The sequence below is a fragment of the Odocoileus virginianus genome, chromosome 30 (genome assembly GCF_023699985.2).
Source record: "Odocoileus virginianus isolate 20LAN1187 ecotype Illinois chromosome 30, Ovbor_1.2, whole genome shotgun sequence".
NCBI classification, from domain to species: domain Eukaryota; kingdom Metazoa; phylum Chordata; class Mammalia; order Artiodactyla; family Cervidae; genus Odocoileus; species Odocoileus virginianus.
The window spans coordinates 43,238,668-43,252,939 of NC_069703.1; the positions used below are offsets into that span (position 1 = coordinate 43,238,668).

Below are 14,272 nucleotides of genomic sequence, written 5' to 3' on the forward strand. Positions count from 1 at the left end.
CTGTGCAGCTGAACCCCTGGTGACAGGTATGAGAACAGCCAGAGAGGAGGCAGGTTTTTTTTTTTGGGGGGGGGGGGTGTCTAAATGATGCCAGCACCCTTCAGAAGCTGCTCATCTCCAAAGATACCTCATGTGATCAGGCCTCAGGGAGTGACTGAGACTGAGGTTGACTCTGGAGGTCAGAGTCCCACATACACATAACTAGACCAGGATGCTCCTTTTAGGAAAACCTGAAGAAATAGGCACACGAATTTTCTGAGATGCAGCCCTGCCAGGCTGAGGGCTAGGAGGAATGTGAGAGGGGAAATGGAGCTGAGGGGCTCTCCCTGGCAGAGGAAACAAGTCTACAAAAACAGGGTTGCCCACCTCTGGGACACGCTGTGGTGGGCATCTATGACCTAATATCTTTAGACCTGCCCTGCGCTACCTGGCAAAACCACCAGACACCCTCTGTGAGCAGGATTCCTTGTAAGACAGCTTGCTGCATTAGAAAGGAAACTACCCACCCTTGGTAGACGGATGAAAATACAGCAGAAGTGGCTAACGGCATGGATTTTAGAGACAGATCTGCTTTGAATCTTGGTTCTGCCACCTACAGGCTGTGCAACTGAAGAAAAATTGTTTAACCTTTCCGAATCTTGATTTCCTCTTCTACAAACAGTGACACACTTCACAGAGTAGTCTGTTAGTATCAAATGGAAGATTATGTTTCAACCACAAAGAGGAGAGGTTCACTGCCTTTGTTCATGCTGAGAAGATGCACAATACACGGTAGCATTCTTAAAATACTACCTGCTATGTATATATTGCTTTGAACTTCTCAAAGCATTCTTATAATCTGAGTCTCATTTACTCCTACAAGCAGCCTCTGAGGCGAATGGGCAGTGTTCGCAGGTTACAAGTAAGGGGAGTTGTTTCCAGGAGACTCCTACAATGCAGCAGATTCAGGGAAAATTGACTTCATTTGACAGATGAGGTAGAGTGTCTTGGATCTCATAAACACTTGAAAAATGCTGACGGGCGAGTGAAGGGCGCAGTCACCAAGTGCAAATTAAGACGGCAGGCTTTCAAGGGTTAGTTGGAGGCTGCTGAGAACTCTGGAGGTAATCTTGGACGGATGAGGAAGGGGGAGTGTGATGCCAGGAGGAGAGGTGGAAGGTCTGCACAGGTCATGTTGGTCACAAAGGGGCTGGGGCTGGAGGGAGGAGAGGTGGAGGATCTATGCAGGGAAGCCCTGAGCAATTACAGTGGTTCTGGGGGCTTGAAGGCCCCCACCCAGAGTCAGTCAGTGGTCAGAAGTCATTAACGTGCTAATCACTGAATCCCTCCTGTGATCCGATGAAGCAGGAAATAAAGACGCAGTGAAGGTTTCTAAACAAGCAAGGAGCAAGTTTCTGAGGAGGGTGACTCTGGCATGTACGGGAGGAGGGTCAGGTGCTAACTCATACAGTCAGTGGGCCTTAAGCAAACCTGGGAGCTAACACAGAGAAAACATGGTCAGAACGTGGTGAGAAAGGGTGGTGATAGGGGGTGGGAATAAGGAGCGAAAGGGAACGAGGATCCACTGTGAACCTGCTCAGTGCTGGACACATCTCATCTCATCCACCTTTATAGCATGTGGTAAAAAGAACCATCTTAGTCTTATAAACGAAGAAATCAAGGTTTACAGAGATGAAGTAACTGGATGCTGGTCACAGAACCAGTAAGTGATGAAGCTGGGGTCTGAAACCAGGTCTCAGTGGGAAGCCTATGCTTTTTCCATTCTAACACTCCTGCCTCCCTGAAGGGAAATGAATCAAAACCGTCCTGAGACTATAAGCCTGGGTCCAGGAATACCTGACGACTGCAGACAGCAGCCAGGAACAGGGAAAGGGGGATCCTTTCTGAAGAGGGAGACTACTGGCTTTGGGGTTTGATGTATGAATCTCCAAATTTTAAAAATGTGTATGCAGGTGGGGTGACATCCTCGTGGGAGGATCCCACAGACAGCTGGAAATCGCTGGGGGTGGAGGTGGGGGCAGGGTTGTATGTGTACTGAGGAGTCATCTGTGGACAGTGGGCAGGCATCTGAAAATGTAAGAAAAGACAAGGTCTGCTAGAAGAGAGGTGCTGGAGTCAAACACGAGAGGGGATGGACTGAGAGTTTTGGGAGTCCCATAGCTAATGGCAGTGGGGCCGGGGAGAAGCAGGGAGCTGCAGGGCCCACCTACATGCACAGATGGTCCCAGGCCCACGTGGCCACTCTGGGCATAGATGCCTCCTGGTGCCAGCTGAGATAATCCCCTTCACTTCTGTTCTGGAAACATACTCAGTTTTCAAGGCATAACTCAAATTTCCACAGCCCCTCTTAGAATTTACACTTGTTCAACTCTAATGCCCATATGGTTGGCATTGCATTTGGCACATAATAGGTGCTAAATGAGTATATGTGGAGCTGAATTGAACAATTAAGGAGGGAAAGTTATATGGAAATGGTAATTAATTATTTTTTTCTGAGCCATACCTTCTTCATTTGTGAGATGAATAATTACTGCTAGGGGTAAATAAGATATGTAGGTTAGGTGTTTAGTACAGTGCCTGGAGCATGGTTGTTCATTAACTGGTTAATTATTATTACTGGCAGCAACCATGGATGGAACATAAGAGGAGCTTGGGGGAAAGATTTGGGGAAAGAAGGAATGTCCGACAGTTCCAAGGCACACAGTCCGCCTCTCCTCTTTCTCTTTCACACACATGCACACCCATGGTGAGAAATGTTCAGCAAATATAAAACTTCTCTGCTGGTATCTGCTGGCTTCTCCCAACCCTGACCTAATACAAGGAAGAGATGCTTAGTAATCTCAATCTGGTCCTACAGTGGGTAACTGAAATGATCTTCATAATTGGTTGCCTGCTTTTAACATCAAAATTGTTTTTGGAGACTTGATTCTAGCTAGAAAATAGGACCTCTTGTAATGTTTTGGTTTCTGTTGGACTTTCTCAGCAAAAATGTGTTTCTACCCCACAGTTTGGCAGATGCTTTGGGAGGGAAATATGGTACCCAAGGGTCCTGGAATCAGCACGCATCACATTTGTCCAGCTTCTCACAGACAGAATCACCACTCCCTGACACAAAACCCTCTCTGTGGTAAAAACAAAGCCACTGTGTGGCAGGCCTTCCCAACAGTGAATTCTCTCTCCTCCCGGAGACCTGAGGAGGGACGAAGAGACAGAACAAAGACCCGGCATCTGGAGCACAATTGTGTGAAAAGCACCCAGGATTTTCAGTGACTGGACGGCTCTCTTTTATGACAGCATCTCCCTCCTGGTCAGCGACTTTCTTCTCACCTTTGGGCCTGCGTGTATGTCCAGGGGCCTTGAGTGGAGCCACTAGAATGAGGACTCCGGGAACCAAGCCTCTTATCCGGAGCTGTGACCCAGCTCCCCCAGGTCTCCTCTGGAGGCCAGGCCTATGGGGACCCCTCTTCTGCCCTCCTGGTTCAGTCTTCCCATCACACTGCGAGGCCCAACCTCTCTGCTCTGCTCTCCGCTCCCTCCCCCCTCCCCACCCACCAACCCACCGCTTTGCAGGGCATAAGGGACCTTTTCTATTTGCGGAGCCTAAAGAAGCCCGTTGCCAAGGTGACAGGAGCGGGAACAGCGGGGAGCTTGCCATGGGGGGAGGGGCTTTGCCCCCAAACAGCTGTCAGTGGGAGCAGTCCCAGCTGGGACTGCAGCATTTGCCTGCTGGGGAGGGAATGGCCCCCAGAGAACACATTCCTCTCTGCTCTCCCCCACCCCCGACTGCCCCCCATCACAAGTCTCCACTGGTTACTTTCCCTGGGGGCAACCAGCCAGCCAGCTCAAAAAATGCTTCAATAACAAACAAAAACCTGCCACTCCGCTCCCCAGTCCCTCTCTCTCTCTCTCTCACTCACACATGCACAGGCATACACACACACACACACACACGCATGCACACACACTCTGATCCCCCCCGCTCATTCACAGTGTGTTGGCTGGGCTGGAGGCCAGAAGTTACCTCCTGCCTGGGGAACAGTGGTGCGCCCAGGGCAGGTGCTGCTCCTGGCCACCCACCCCCCCACCCCCATCAGGTCGGGAGGATTATTTCAGACTTTTTTTTTTTGTTCTAGAGGCCCTGAAAGGATCTGTTAGCATCTTAAGCCTCCTCGCTGCTGTTGAGGGTGGGGAGTGGAACCACGGAGAGGAAGGGGTGGGAGGGGAAGGGAAGAACAGGAGGGGACAGTGGGAGGCAGGAACAATGCAAAGCCTACTGATTCCTGTTACTGGGGAGAGAGTCTGTGGTCTGCAACTCACAGCTGCTCCACAGAGAGTTCTGGGGAACCACTGGTGTCCGTACTGCCTATAGTCACATACTGTTAGTCTCAGGCCACAGCTGGGGCCCTGGGCCTCGGTCTGTAACTCACTGGCCTTCCCTTTTATCAGGCTCAAGAGAAGAGAGCCCTCTGCTAGACTCTGTAAAACCCAGAACAATCTGAGAACCACGAGGCTCTTTGAACTTCGGGTCAGGAATAAGAAAGGCCTAGGAAGCCCCAAAAGAGCTGAAAGAGGCAAACATCGCTTGATGATTAAGAGCAAACTGTCTGACTCAGCCAGACGTGGAGTCGGTTTCCAGTTCTGCCACGTAATACTGATGTGACCTTGAGTGATATTTATAGTAAGTTCTTGGGTAACCACTCTGAACTTCGGTTTTCTCATCTGTAAAATGCATGAAAATATCTACAGGGGTTCTTCTGAAAGGCAGAAGAAGTGGGGTACATAAAAAAGCCCGGCGTATTGTCTAATACACATCAGAGGTTTTTATCAGTGCTGGTCCCCTTTGTATCCAGTTTTCTTGAGGCCCCAGGGTTGCCTAGGAGCCTTAGGAGGAAACCTAAGAACTAGTCTTTCCATTGAAGGGTCCTTAAAATCTGGGGGGTGGGTGCTGGCTTAGATCTAGGCAGGGGTAACATTTTGACCTGGGTAGAAACAGGGTTCTCAAGAAGTCTGGAAGTGCAGATGTTGCTCTATGGTTTGTAGGTTGCATGAGGAGGTAGAAGAAATGTTAATTTGGGGTCCTTGCTTTAGTCTCAGCTGATATCAGCTCATTTCAAGACACCCCACCTCCCCCCACCCAGACTTTACCCTCTGAGCCTCAGTTTCTTTCTCCATAAAAGGAAGAGGCTGGACTAGTCTCTGGAGAAAGCAATGCCAGCCTGGAAGAAAGGCCCGGTTCGACTTCTGCAGAGAGCTGCCTGCCTCAGCTCAGAGGGTCCGCTGCAGGCAGAGACTGCCTCTGTCCTTGAAGCCTCCAGAGGGTGAAGAAAGGACTTGAATTCAGACTCTTCGTGGTTCACATCACAAGGCTCTACTTATGCCTCTGTCGTCTGTCTAGAATATCTTCCCCTCCTTTGTTGGGGAAACGACTCCTGCTTCAATACCCAGGGCAATTTCCTTGGAGGGACAGCATCTCTGATCCGTCCTGCCTGGCACAGAGGTGTCCATCTGGGCCACCCCCCCCCCCAAACCTCGTACTTACTCCTACAATGGCAATTGTGAAACCAGATGGATTTGCTTAAAAATTTATCTCCCTCCTTTTGATTGCACCCTCCTTTAGGTGAGAAATCACATTTTGATCATTGTGGTTAATCTAGTAACAAGCATAAAGTAGGCTCTCAAGAAAAATAAAAACGCAGGTTAGACTGGATTGTAAAATGGTCTGGGTGAGGACAGAGGGGGAGTGGTTATTTCAGGGATGTGACCAGGGTGACTCTATCTTTAATGCAAGGCCACATGGTCCATCACTACATTTCTGTGCTATAAGAGCTTGGTCTTCTTCCTGAGACTGATGAGTCTGGCTTTCAGGGCTGTTGGCAGATTTCCTCATTAAAGACTGCCTACAGTAGGCAGTGCTGGGAGAATTTTAGCAGTAGGGAGAGTCTAGCCCCAGGGAATACTGATTCATCCTGTTCACATAATTTGCCTCATAAGTAATCTGCTGGATTATTACTTTTTCAATCTGCAAGATTTATTTTTGAGTGCCACTCTTACTGGCAAACCTTTCTTGGCTCTTCTCCCCCAGGCTAGATGGTACCTCTGTGATCCTCCAGGGCTCAGAACTCACATCTACGACAGGCTGTACTCATCTGTCTCTCCAGACCGTGCCCACCTGGGAGGCAGGGCCCATGTCTTATTTATCTCGGCACCCCCGGAACTGGCAACATAACTGACACATATTAATCAACAAATGTCTGTTGAGTGATGAAAAAATAAACTTCTCACTTCCTCATCTCCCTGTGTGGTTCTTACATGCCTCTGGCTGGCCCCTCTCCTTTTTTTGCTGACTCTTAGAGAATTTCAAAATAGTGTAACTGCCTATCCTCCACCACCTAGGTGAAGAGCTATGATTGGGTACCCTGAGAATCATGGTACCCACTGTGAAGGTCTTGTTTGGGATTGCCCTGGCAGTCCAGTGGTTAAAACTCTGCGCTCCCACTACAGGGGACACGGGTTTGATCCCCTATTAGGGAACTAAGATCCCACATGACACACAGTGTGGTCAAATAAGAGAAAATTAAATGATGGAGCATTTATGTGAACAAGGTTCTCCTCTTAAAAAAAAGAAAAAAAAAGAAAAAGAAGGTCCCATTTATTTCCACTAACATGGCTTCCTTCTTTAAAGCTGGACAAGAAGCATGAAAGAGAATCTGAAGCTGAAGAACTTCTCAAGACTGCAGAACGGGAAAGAGAGACCCACGGCTGACATCTTATCTTGCCCATGGGAAATAGGAGAGTGCGGAAGTTTCCCCCGACCCATCATCCCTCTGAGTTTTCTGGGATAGGATCCTTCCTCCTGGAGCCCTTACCTGGTGCAATGAGCGGGTGGGCAGCCACGGCGGGCACCATCCGGCTGAGCCCAGCCCGGCCCTCCAAGCTCCCGGGCACACTGCCATGGCTGTCTCCTCTCTTGGGTGGCTCTGTCACACTGTCGGTTGTGCCAGACTTGGCACCTGCAGGGGAACCCTGAGCGGTGTTTCTGCCCTGTGATGGGGTAGGCAGAGGCTGGCTACCACCTGGCGTGGGCTTCAGGGCCAAGCTGGTCAGGACAGGCTGGGTGGGGGTAGGGCCCGAGGCTGCTGCAGCTGGTGTCTGCTGTGATCGGAGGGTCAAGTTCTGTACCTGGAAAAGAGGGGTCTGTAGGAGTCCAGAGAATGTGTGTGTGAGCAATGCCAACACACAGTTCAGACATGGAAGGAGTTAGGGATGGATCCAGGAATGCTGAACATGAGAGTGAGTTGTTAAATCAGAAAGAAAGCAAGAGAGACAAGAGACAGGGGCTCAAGGAGAAACCAGGAGCAGAGCTTCTAAAGGGGACAGACAGAGTGCTGGTCATTGGATTCATCAGAAACCAAATTCTGAGCAGGGATGTCTGCCTTGGCTGGGGCAGGCTGGGGCAGTGAGGCCAGGGCTGCTTCTCCCTTCTGTTACCTCCCCTCCTCCCCCAATCTATCTGGATGGGCTGCGTACCACTTAGAAAGAATCATGGCAAGGCATGGGGCTTCCCACACTGGGAAAGGCCAGGGCAAAAGTGAAAGTGAATTGACCAGCAAGGTCTCCCAGGTGAAGGATTATCCTGTCCTGAGGATCGGGTTTACACATCAGGACGGGCGGGCTGATTCAACTTGGTCCCTGGCACCCTCTGCTGGACACACAGAGGTTATGCCAGTCTCGCGTCTGATCCTCATCCCTTAGATGGGGCTGGTTGCTCCCCACCACCCAAAGAATCTTTACAGCCACAGCTGTGTCTGTGTGCTCCCAGAAGAAGGAAGGGACCTAGGACTCATCCTTGCTCCCTCTTCCATGCCATTTTTCCTGATTCCTAGAGCTGCTAGCATGTGTAATCAGAGCAGAATTTTCCTCTTAAAAAGCAAGGACAGAGCTCATCCTGGGGAGGGTGCAAGGTAGTAAGTGCCACTGTTACTGGCGATCACACTTGCTCCTGCCCCGTGGCTGGGGCCCGAAGAGAGTCAGGAGTGGCCAAGGCCTTCTCAGCGAGCAATCAAGGAGCAAGTCTAGGGGTAATGAGACACCGTCTCCCACCTGCTTTCCTGGAGCACCCCGAGCTCCTCCAGGGCTCGGGCCCAGACCCAGCATCAGTGCCCCCTCGGCGGGGGTCCCCACCCTCCCTGCCCACCCACAAGCATGGAATCCTCACCTGGGCGGGGGTGGGGGGCCGGGCGGGGGAGCCAGTGCCGAGCTCAGGCTGCACGGTAGCGACGGTGGCCGTGGGCGTGAAGATGAGCTGAGGGGACAAAGGAACAGTGCCGCCTAGGCTCCTAGCTACCTGCACCAGGTTACCTGGCTGGGCCTGGAATCACAGGAAACGAGGCGCCTTTTACCTGCCCAATGTGGGCTCAGCCACAGGATACGACAGCTCAGCCAGGGAGCAGACGGGGTGGGGGGGGGGGGAAGTGGGGGAGGTGGGAGAGGGAGAGAGTCCAGGGGTGTCTCCTGAAAATCTCAGGAGGCCCCTCAAGTCCTGATCCAGGCCGGGCAGGGAAGGGCCAGGGCTAGGGGGCCGTCCTGGGGCTGCACCAAGTCAGGTGTACTTCAGAGGCCTCTGCTAAGAGCTCACCCCAGAGGAGGGACCAATAAGGATGGCTGGACACCCTCAAGTCCCTCTCTGCAGCATCCCGGGGAGCAGGGCCCCTGGGCTGAGACAGATGCCCTGGAACCATGTTCTAAATCTCACCTGCAAGTTATGTGGCAGCCTGGATGGGAGGGGAGTTTGGGGGAGAATGGATACATGTGTATGTATGGCTGAATCCCTTCGCTGTTCACCTGAAACCATCACAACATTGTTAATCAGCTATACCCCAATACAAGATAAAAAATTTAAAAAAAATCTAACTTGCTCTGGACTCTAGGTATGGGTCAGAACAGGACTTCCTGCCAGAAGGGATCAGATTAGATTCTTTTGGCCATTTTTCAGTCAAATTTAGACTGGGCTCTGTGTGTGTGTGTGTGTGTGTGTGTGTGTGTGTGTGTGTGTGTGTGTGTGTGTGTGTACATGCATGAGCAGAGACAATAGTGCCAGAGGAACCAAGAGGAACCAAGTTGTACTTGTGTCTACATCTCCTTGAATGGCACACAGGGACTGAGGGTCTCTGTGTGACACTCCCACCCCTGTGAGTCCAGCTCTGGACATGTATATGACAGCATACCTACTCCTCTGAGCAAGGGCACCCCACTTTGGGGAGGGAGGTGGCCAGGATCCAGGGCTCCAGCGGGAGCAATTGAGCCAGAGAAGGGATGGGGTAAACTGAAGACAGAACAGGTTTGGGTGGTGTCATGTGGGCTGCCTGGCTCCCTGGAGAAGTGGAAGTCTGATCCCCATGGGTGTCTCAGAGGCTATTCCCCAGGAATGGAGCTGCACCTCAGTGAGTTCAGAGTCAAGAATGGAAGTGCTGGAGCAGAACCAGAAAAGCTCCCAGTGTCAAGCTCTGGCCACAAAAACTAGGCGAGGGCTGGGGCCATATAGCCTTCAGGATAGTATGTCAAGGAGCTGGAGGGAGCACAATTCAGAGCAGGGCCGGGAGACTGGACTCACAGTGGGCTGAGCCCAATCTAGACCTAGACCTGCCTGCTTCCTTGGGTGAACAAATGCTGCTGCTTTCTTGGGAAAGTCTGCTTAATTTTAGGAACCCCTCAGCTTCTTATGGGCCTCTGCACCTCTTAGGGACAGGTATCAAGGCGGGACTCTAGGTATGTTTGTGGAGGGCTGATACCATCCTGAGTACATTCGGCCCAAGCAAGCCCACCTGATGAATGTTTGACCGGGTGGCCCTGATGGGAATGCAGGCCCGGCTGGGAATGCAGTGGTGACAACACAGGTCCTGGAGCTGGCGGCCGCCTTCACCACCTGGGCTGGAATGCACTTTTGGCCCTGAACTAGTGGTGGCCAATCCCTGCAGGACAGTCCCAGTGGACTACTCAGATGTTTGTGCACTTGCTTGTCTTACGTGTCTGAGTGGACAGACCACCTGGGTTCCCTACTGTAACGAATTTTAGGGAGTGGTTTCTGATAAGAGGAGGATAATTCTGTTTCACTCTCAGAGGGAAAGGAAAGGAGGCATCATGGGTAACTTAATTTTGGCCTAGAACCCTACCTTTCTTTGAGGCATGGAGCTGATATCAAAGCTCCCGTCAGCCTTCCAGGCCGCCTTCTTTATGCCACCCCTGCTTTCCTGCCAACTGTCCGCCTGGTGCTTCCTCCCCACCCTTCTCTAATTTCCACCCTTCTTTAATCGTCCAGCTCCCAACTTCTCTGCCTCTGTCCTCCTGGCTTAACTGAGCCATGGCCCAGGCTGGGGACTCACCATCTGTGCCCGGAGATACATCTGTGCTTGGCTTGCGGTCAGGGCTGGAGAAGATGTGTTGCCCAGAAGCACGGCCTGCTGGGTGATGCCTGAGGCAGCCGCTGAGTTGACGCTCTGAGCCCGGTTGATGAGCTGGGCTGCTGCTGGGGAGGCTGCCAGGTTGATCTGGGGAGAGAGATGCATGCAGTAGGAAACAGGTGCTTCTGTGGCTTAACTCTGCACCCCTTCATCCACTTCTTTCTCTCCACCTCCTCTGTTCCTTCGTGGACTCAGCCTTCTTTAGGACCAACTCTGATCCTTGGGTCCTAGATCTCCCCAGCACTGCTGCATCTCTGGCCTGTGTGCAGCGCTGTTGAGAGGACCTCATGGGAAGAGGGCTGAGCCATGAACCAGGAGCCCTGACATTGTAAAGATGACAGGGAGTTACTAACCGAAGTTAGAAAGTGGCACATATCTTTTTTTTTTCCTGGCAAGAGTAACGGATTCCAGCCATGATTCTACATGACTGAGGATTTACCACCATTGCATGTGGAGGCTCATGAGCATTTTGGGCAAAGTGGAAGGAAGTGGCCTGGAAGACGGAAGGAAGGTCCTGGAAGGAGCCTGCTGCTCCCCACCCTACTCACCGAGGATGACTGGGCAGGGGCCTGTGCAGACACACTGCTGCCTGGAGTGCTCCCTTGTCTGTTGGCCACCAGGCTTGCCTGGGAAAGAAGAATCCTTGTCACTGAGGCCCAGATCTCCTCCAGCCATTCCCTCAGCCCCCACCCACTATGGGATGCACTGCAGGGCAGTGATGAGGAGTCATGTCCTTATTCTGGCTCATCTATGGGCCCTCAAGCAAGTGCCTCGGCTTCCTCTTTTATACAGTGGGGACTGCTTGCAGGATTGCTGAAAGGCTTACACAAGGCCAAGCATTTACACAGAAGCACTCCAGCTGTCAGCTAGGACCATCACCCAGCTTTCTTCAGCTTTCTTCATGTTTCCAGCTTTCTTCAGCTCCTCACCCTGCCTCCCTCTATTATACCCGGCTCAAGGCTCCCACATGGCGAGCTGGGCACAGACTGTCTGGAATGTCCAGCCTGTGCTCTCCCCTTGGCCAGCTTCCTCTCATCCTTCAGCAGACATTCATTCATTCATTCATTCATTCATTGTTCCTCCAGCAGACAGGCCCCCAACCACCCCTGGACTAAGGTGGGCCTCCTTGTTACTCTTCTCTTTGGGAGAGCTAGTCAGCACTCTGATATTTAGCTACTTTGCTTTCTTATCTATTTGGGTTTCTGTCTACTTGCTGTCTCCCCACCACAAGCTCCAGGAGGACAGGGTCCATGGTGCACCCAGCGCTGACATGAACTCTGGCATACAGTAGATGCATAAACATTCTGTTGACTGGATGACTGAGCTCTTCTCAGCCACTGAGGGCAGATGGGTGGGCTGAACGGGCGATGGCCTTCTCCTGTGGATGCCCTCTCGAACCCTCAGTCCCCTTCCTGCGGTGCGGTATTGTGGTGAGGCAGGCAGCTGGCGGTCCTTCCTTGAGCAAGGTCAGCTCCCCTCAAGAGCTCTGTGGCCCCCAGGGGAGGTCTGAGCCTCCCAGAGCCTCTCTCCTCATCTGCTGAAGGATGCAGATGACAGTGGTGCCTACTTCACAGGGGTTCCATGAGGATGCAGTTAGAGAATGTGTGGGAGGGGCGGGGCACCTGTCTCCTCCCCCGCTTCCTTTGGCGGCATCCTCGGTCTCACCTGCTGCACGGCCGCCAGGCTCTGGAGCTGGGCGCTGCTGAGGTGCTGCTGCTGCAAGGCCGCCGTCTGCAGCATGAGGTGCTGCTGCTGGGCTGCATACATCTGCTGCAGGTACTGGGCTGCCGTGCTGGGCTGCCGATGCAGGGCCTGCTGGATCACCTGCGGAGGGTGCAGCGGGGGAGGGAAGAGCCCCTTCTGCGGCCAGGCCTGCTCCAACCCCTCCCCCCGAATGACCAGGTCTGTGATCCCCACTCGCCAGGGAGCGGGGGAGACAGCTGTTTGCACAGCTCCACACGTTCTCGCCTGATCCATCTCCATCTCTCTTCAGGGTACACACTCCCTGCTCCCTGTTCTTTCCAGATACCAGTGGCACATGCCTCTCTGACAACCCACAGGTCAGGAGAGAGGAGACCCGTCCCACCGGGTCCTATGGCAGGCTCGTTAGGTACCCCTCCCCGCCATTCTGCAGCCTCAGATGAGGGTAACAGGACCACAGGGGTGATGATGACAGAGGGAAATGAAGCTCAAAAAGGCAGAAAGGGGGAAAGGGATGGGAAGAAAGAGAGACAAGTTGGAAGTGGGGGCCTATTCCAGCCAGCCAAACTAAAACCTGTGCAAGGGCAACACCCTGCTGGCAGGGTCTGCCCCCGGTTGCTGAGAGCTCCAACTGGTCCCTCAGGAGACTGTCTCTCTGGCCTTGCGGAGCAAGGGATGCTACAGCCACAGAAATGCCACAGGTACAAGGATGCTGCTGCAGCTGTAGGATGCTGCGTTCCTCTTTTACTCTCTCCCTCCTTCTCTCCATTGCTCCCTCTCTCGAGCCACCATCTCCTACTAGTCTTACTGCTATTCCCTCTTTTCGGATGGGACCGGTTGAGCCACACTCTCTGGGAAACAACAAACAGCTGCTCTTTGATCCCCTCCCACTCTACCATTCCTCAAAGCCTCTCCTCCACCCTCAGGGACAAGGAAAAGTGAACGCCTGTCCTCCAGCCCTGAGACCCTCTATCTTCTTCTCTATTCTCCTCCTTTCTTCTTACCTGGTCACTCTCCTGCCATCTTTCCGGGGTGGGGGGTGCCCTACTTGGGTCCTGGTCAGGCTGTGGCCCACTTCCCACCCTTATTCTGCTGAATCCCTTGGCTATAGGGCTGCTCCTGCCCTGGGTTCTGCCCCTTGGCAATGAGCCTCCAGTCTAGCTCTCTTTGGCTCAAAGTGATTTCCAGGGGCTGGTGGCTCTTGGACAAAATCACCTTGGGGCTCAGATTGGGGATTTTATAAAAAACAGGCTGATATCACAGATTCTCCATGGGCTCTGGGGTCTCCCCAGATACCCCTTCCACATATCATCTCTTCCATACGCTTCCTTCAGTGCACTTTCCCCTCTGAGGTTCCTGCTTTACATGCACTCAGTTCTTCTTATTCCTTGTTCTCCCCATAATTCTTTCTCCTTATTCCCTTTATCTAGCCTTTTTATCTTCCTTAGACTCCTAAAAGCACCTCCCAGCATCCAGATAGCAGTCGTAGAGACAGACTCTTCCTTCCTGGAGGATGTGAACAAATGGAAGTAGGAGGCACCCCACTGGTTCTGCTTGGGTGAGGAACACAACTTCGGGTCACTCCACTTGCCAGAGCAGAAACTGCCATCCCATTTGCCTAGAATTGTGGTGAGAGGCAGGAGAGGTGGGAGGGCACCTCCTAATGTCAGCAGCTAGAAACTGGCGCTAAAATACTCATGTGCAAAGGGCCCAGAGGAGGAGGCTCTGGAGGAGGCGGCAAGGATAGAAGCATGGTGCTATTAAGTGTGAGGCAGAGATAGCTAGGAGAGGAAAGATTCCAACGTATCTGATGGGGTCTGCTCTAGCTAGACTTCTCCGGCTCTCCCACCATCTGCTACGGCTTCCTCTCCATCCCCGAATCTGGGCCTAGGGCCAAAGCAGGCTAAGGACACTCAGCTGGGACACTCAAACTGCAACAGCGAAGCCATCAGAAAACACATCTCTGCTGCGGTCTTTCTTTTCTGCCTAATTTATCCAGGAACTTCAAACAGACGTTGTAGGGAATAAGAACGCAGATTTGGGGTGGGGGGCAGGTGAGAATCAGGTTCAGCATTTTTGTCTTTACTGCATGACCCTAGATAAGACACCGCTTT

At 52.4% G+C, this 14,272-nt stretch overlaps 1 protein-coding gene across 5 annotated transcripts in view; it reads right to left on the reverse strand.

The window, feature by feature from the left end:
* The window catches only part of PHC2 (polyhomeotic homolog 2), a 113,550-nt gene that overhangs the window by 33,438 nt on the left and 65,840 nt on the right, over positions 1-14,272 (reverse strand). For 3 of the 5 annotated variants that reach the window (XM_020896030.2, XM_020896029.2, XM_020896028.2), the window contains exons 3-7: positions 12,123-12,281; positions 11,006-11,083; positions 10,380-10,544; positions 8,216-8,368; positions 6,867-7,179 (exon numbers count right to left, since the gene is read on the reverse strand). In XM_020896030.2, the coding sequence (XP_020751689.2) occupies positions 6,867-7,179; positions 8,216-8,368; positions 10,380-10,544; positions 11,006-11,083; positions 12,123-12,281 (868 nt within the window). The remainder of the gene's footprint in view (positions 1-6,866; positions 7,180-8,215; positions 8,369-10,379; positions 10,545-11,005; positions 11,084-12,122; positions 12,282-14,272) is intronic. The other 2 variants (XM_070459116.1, XM_070459117.1) reach the window with 2 other exon arrangements.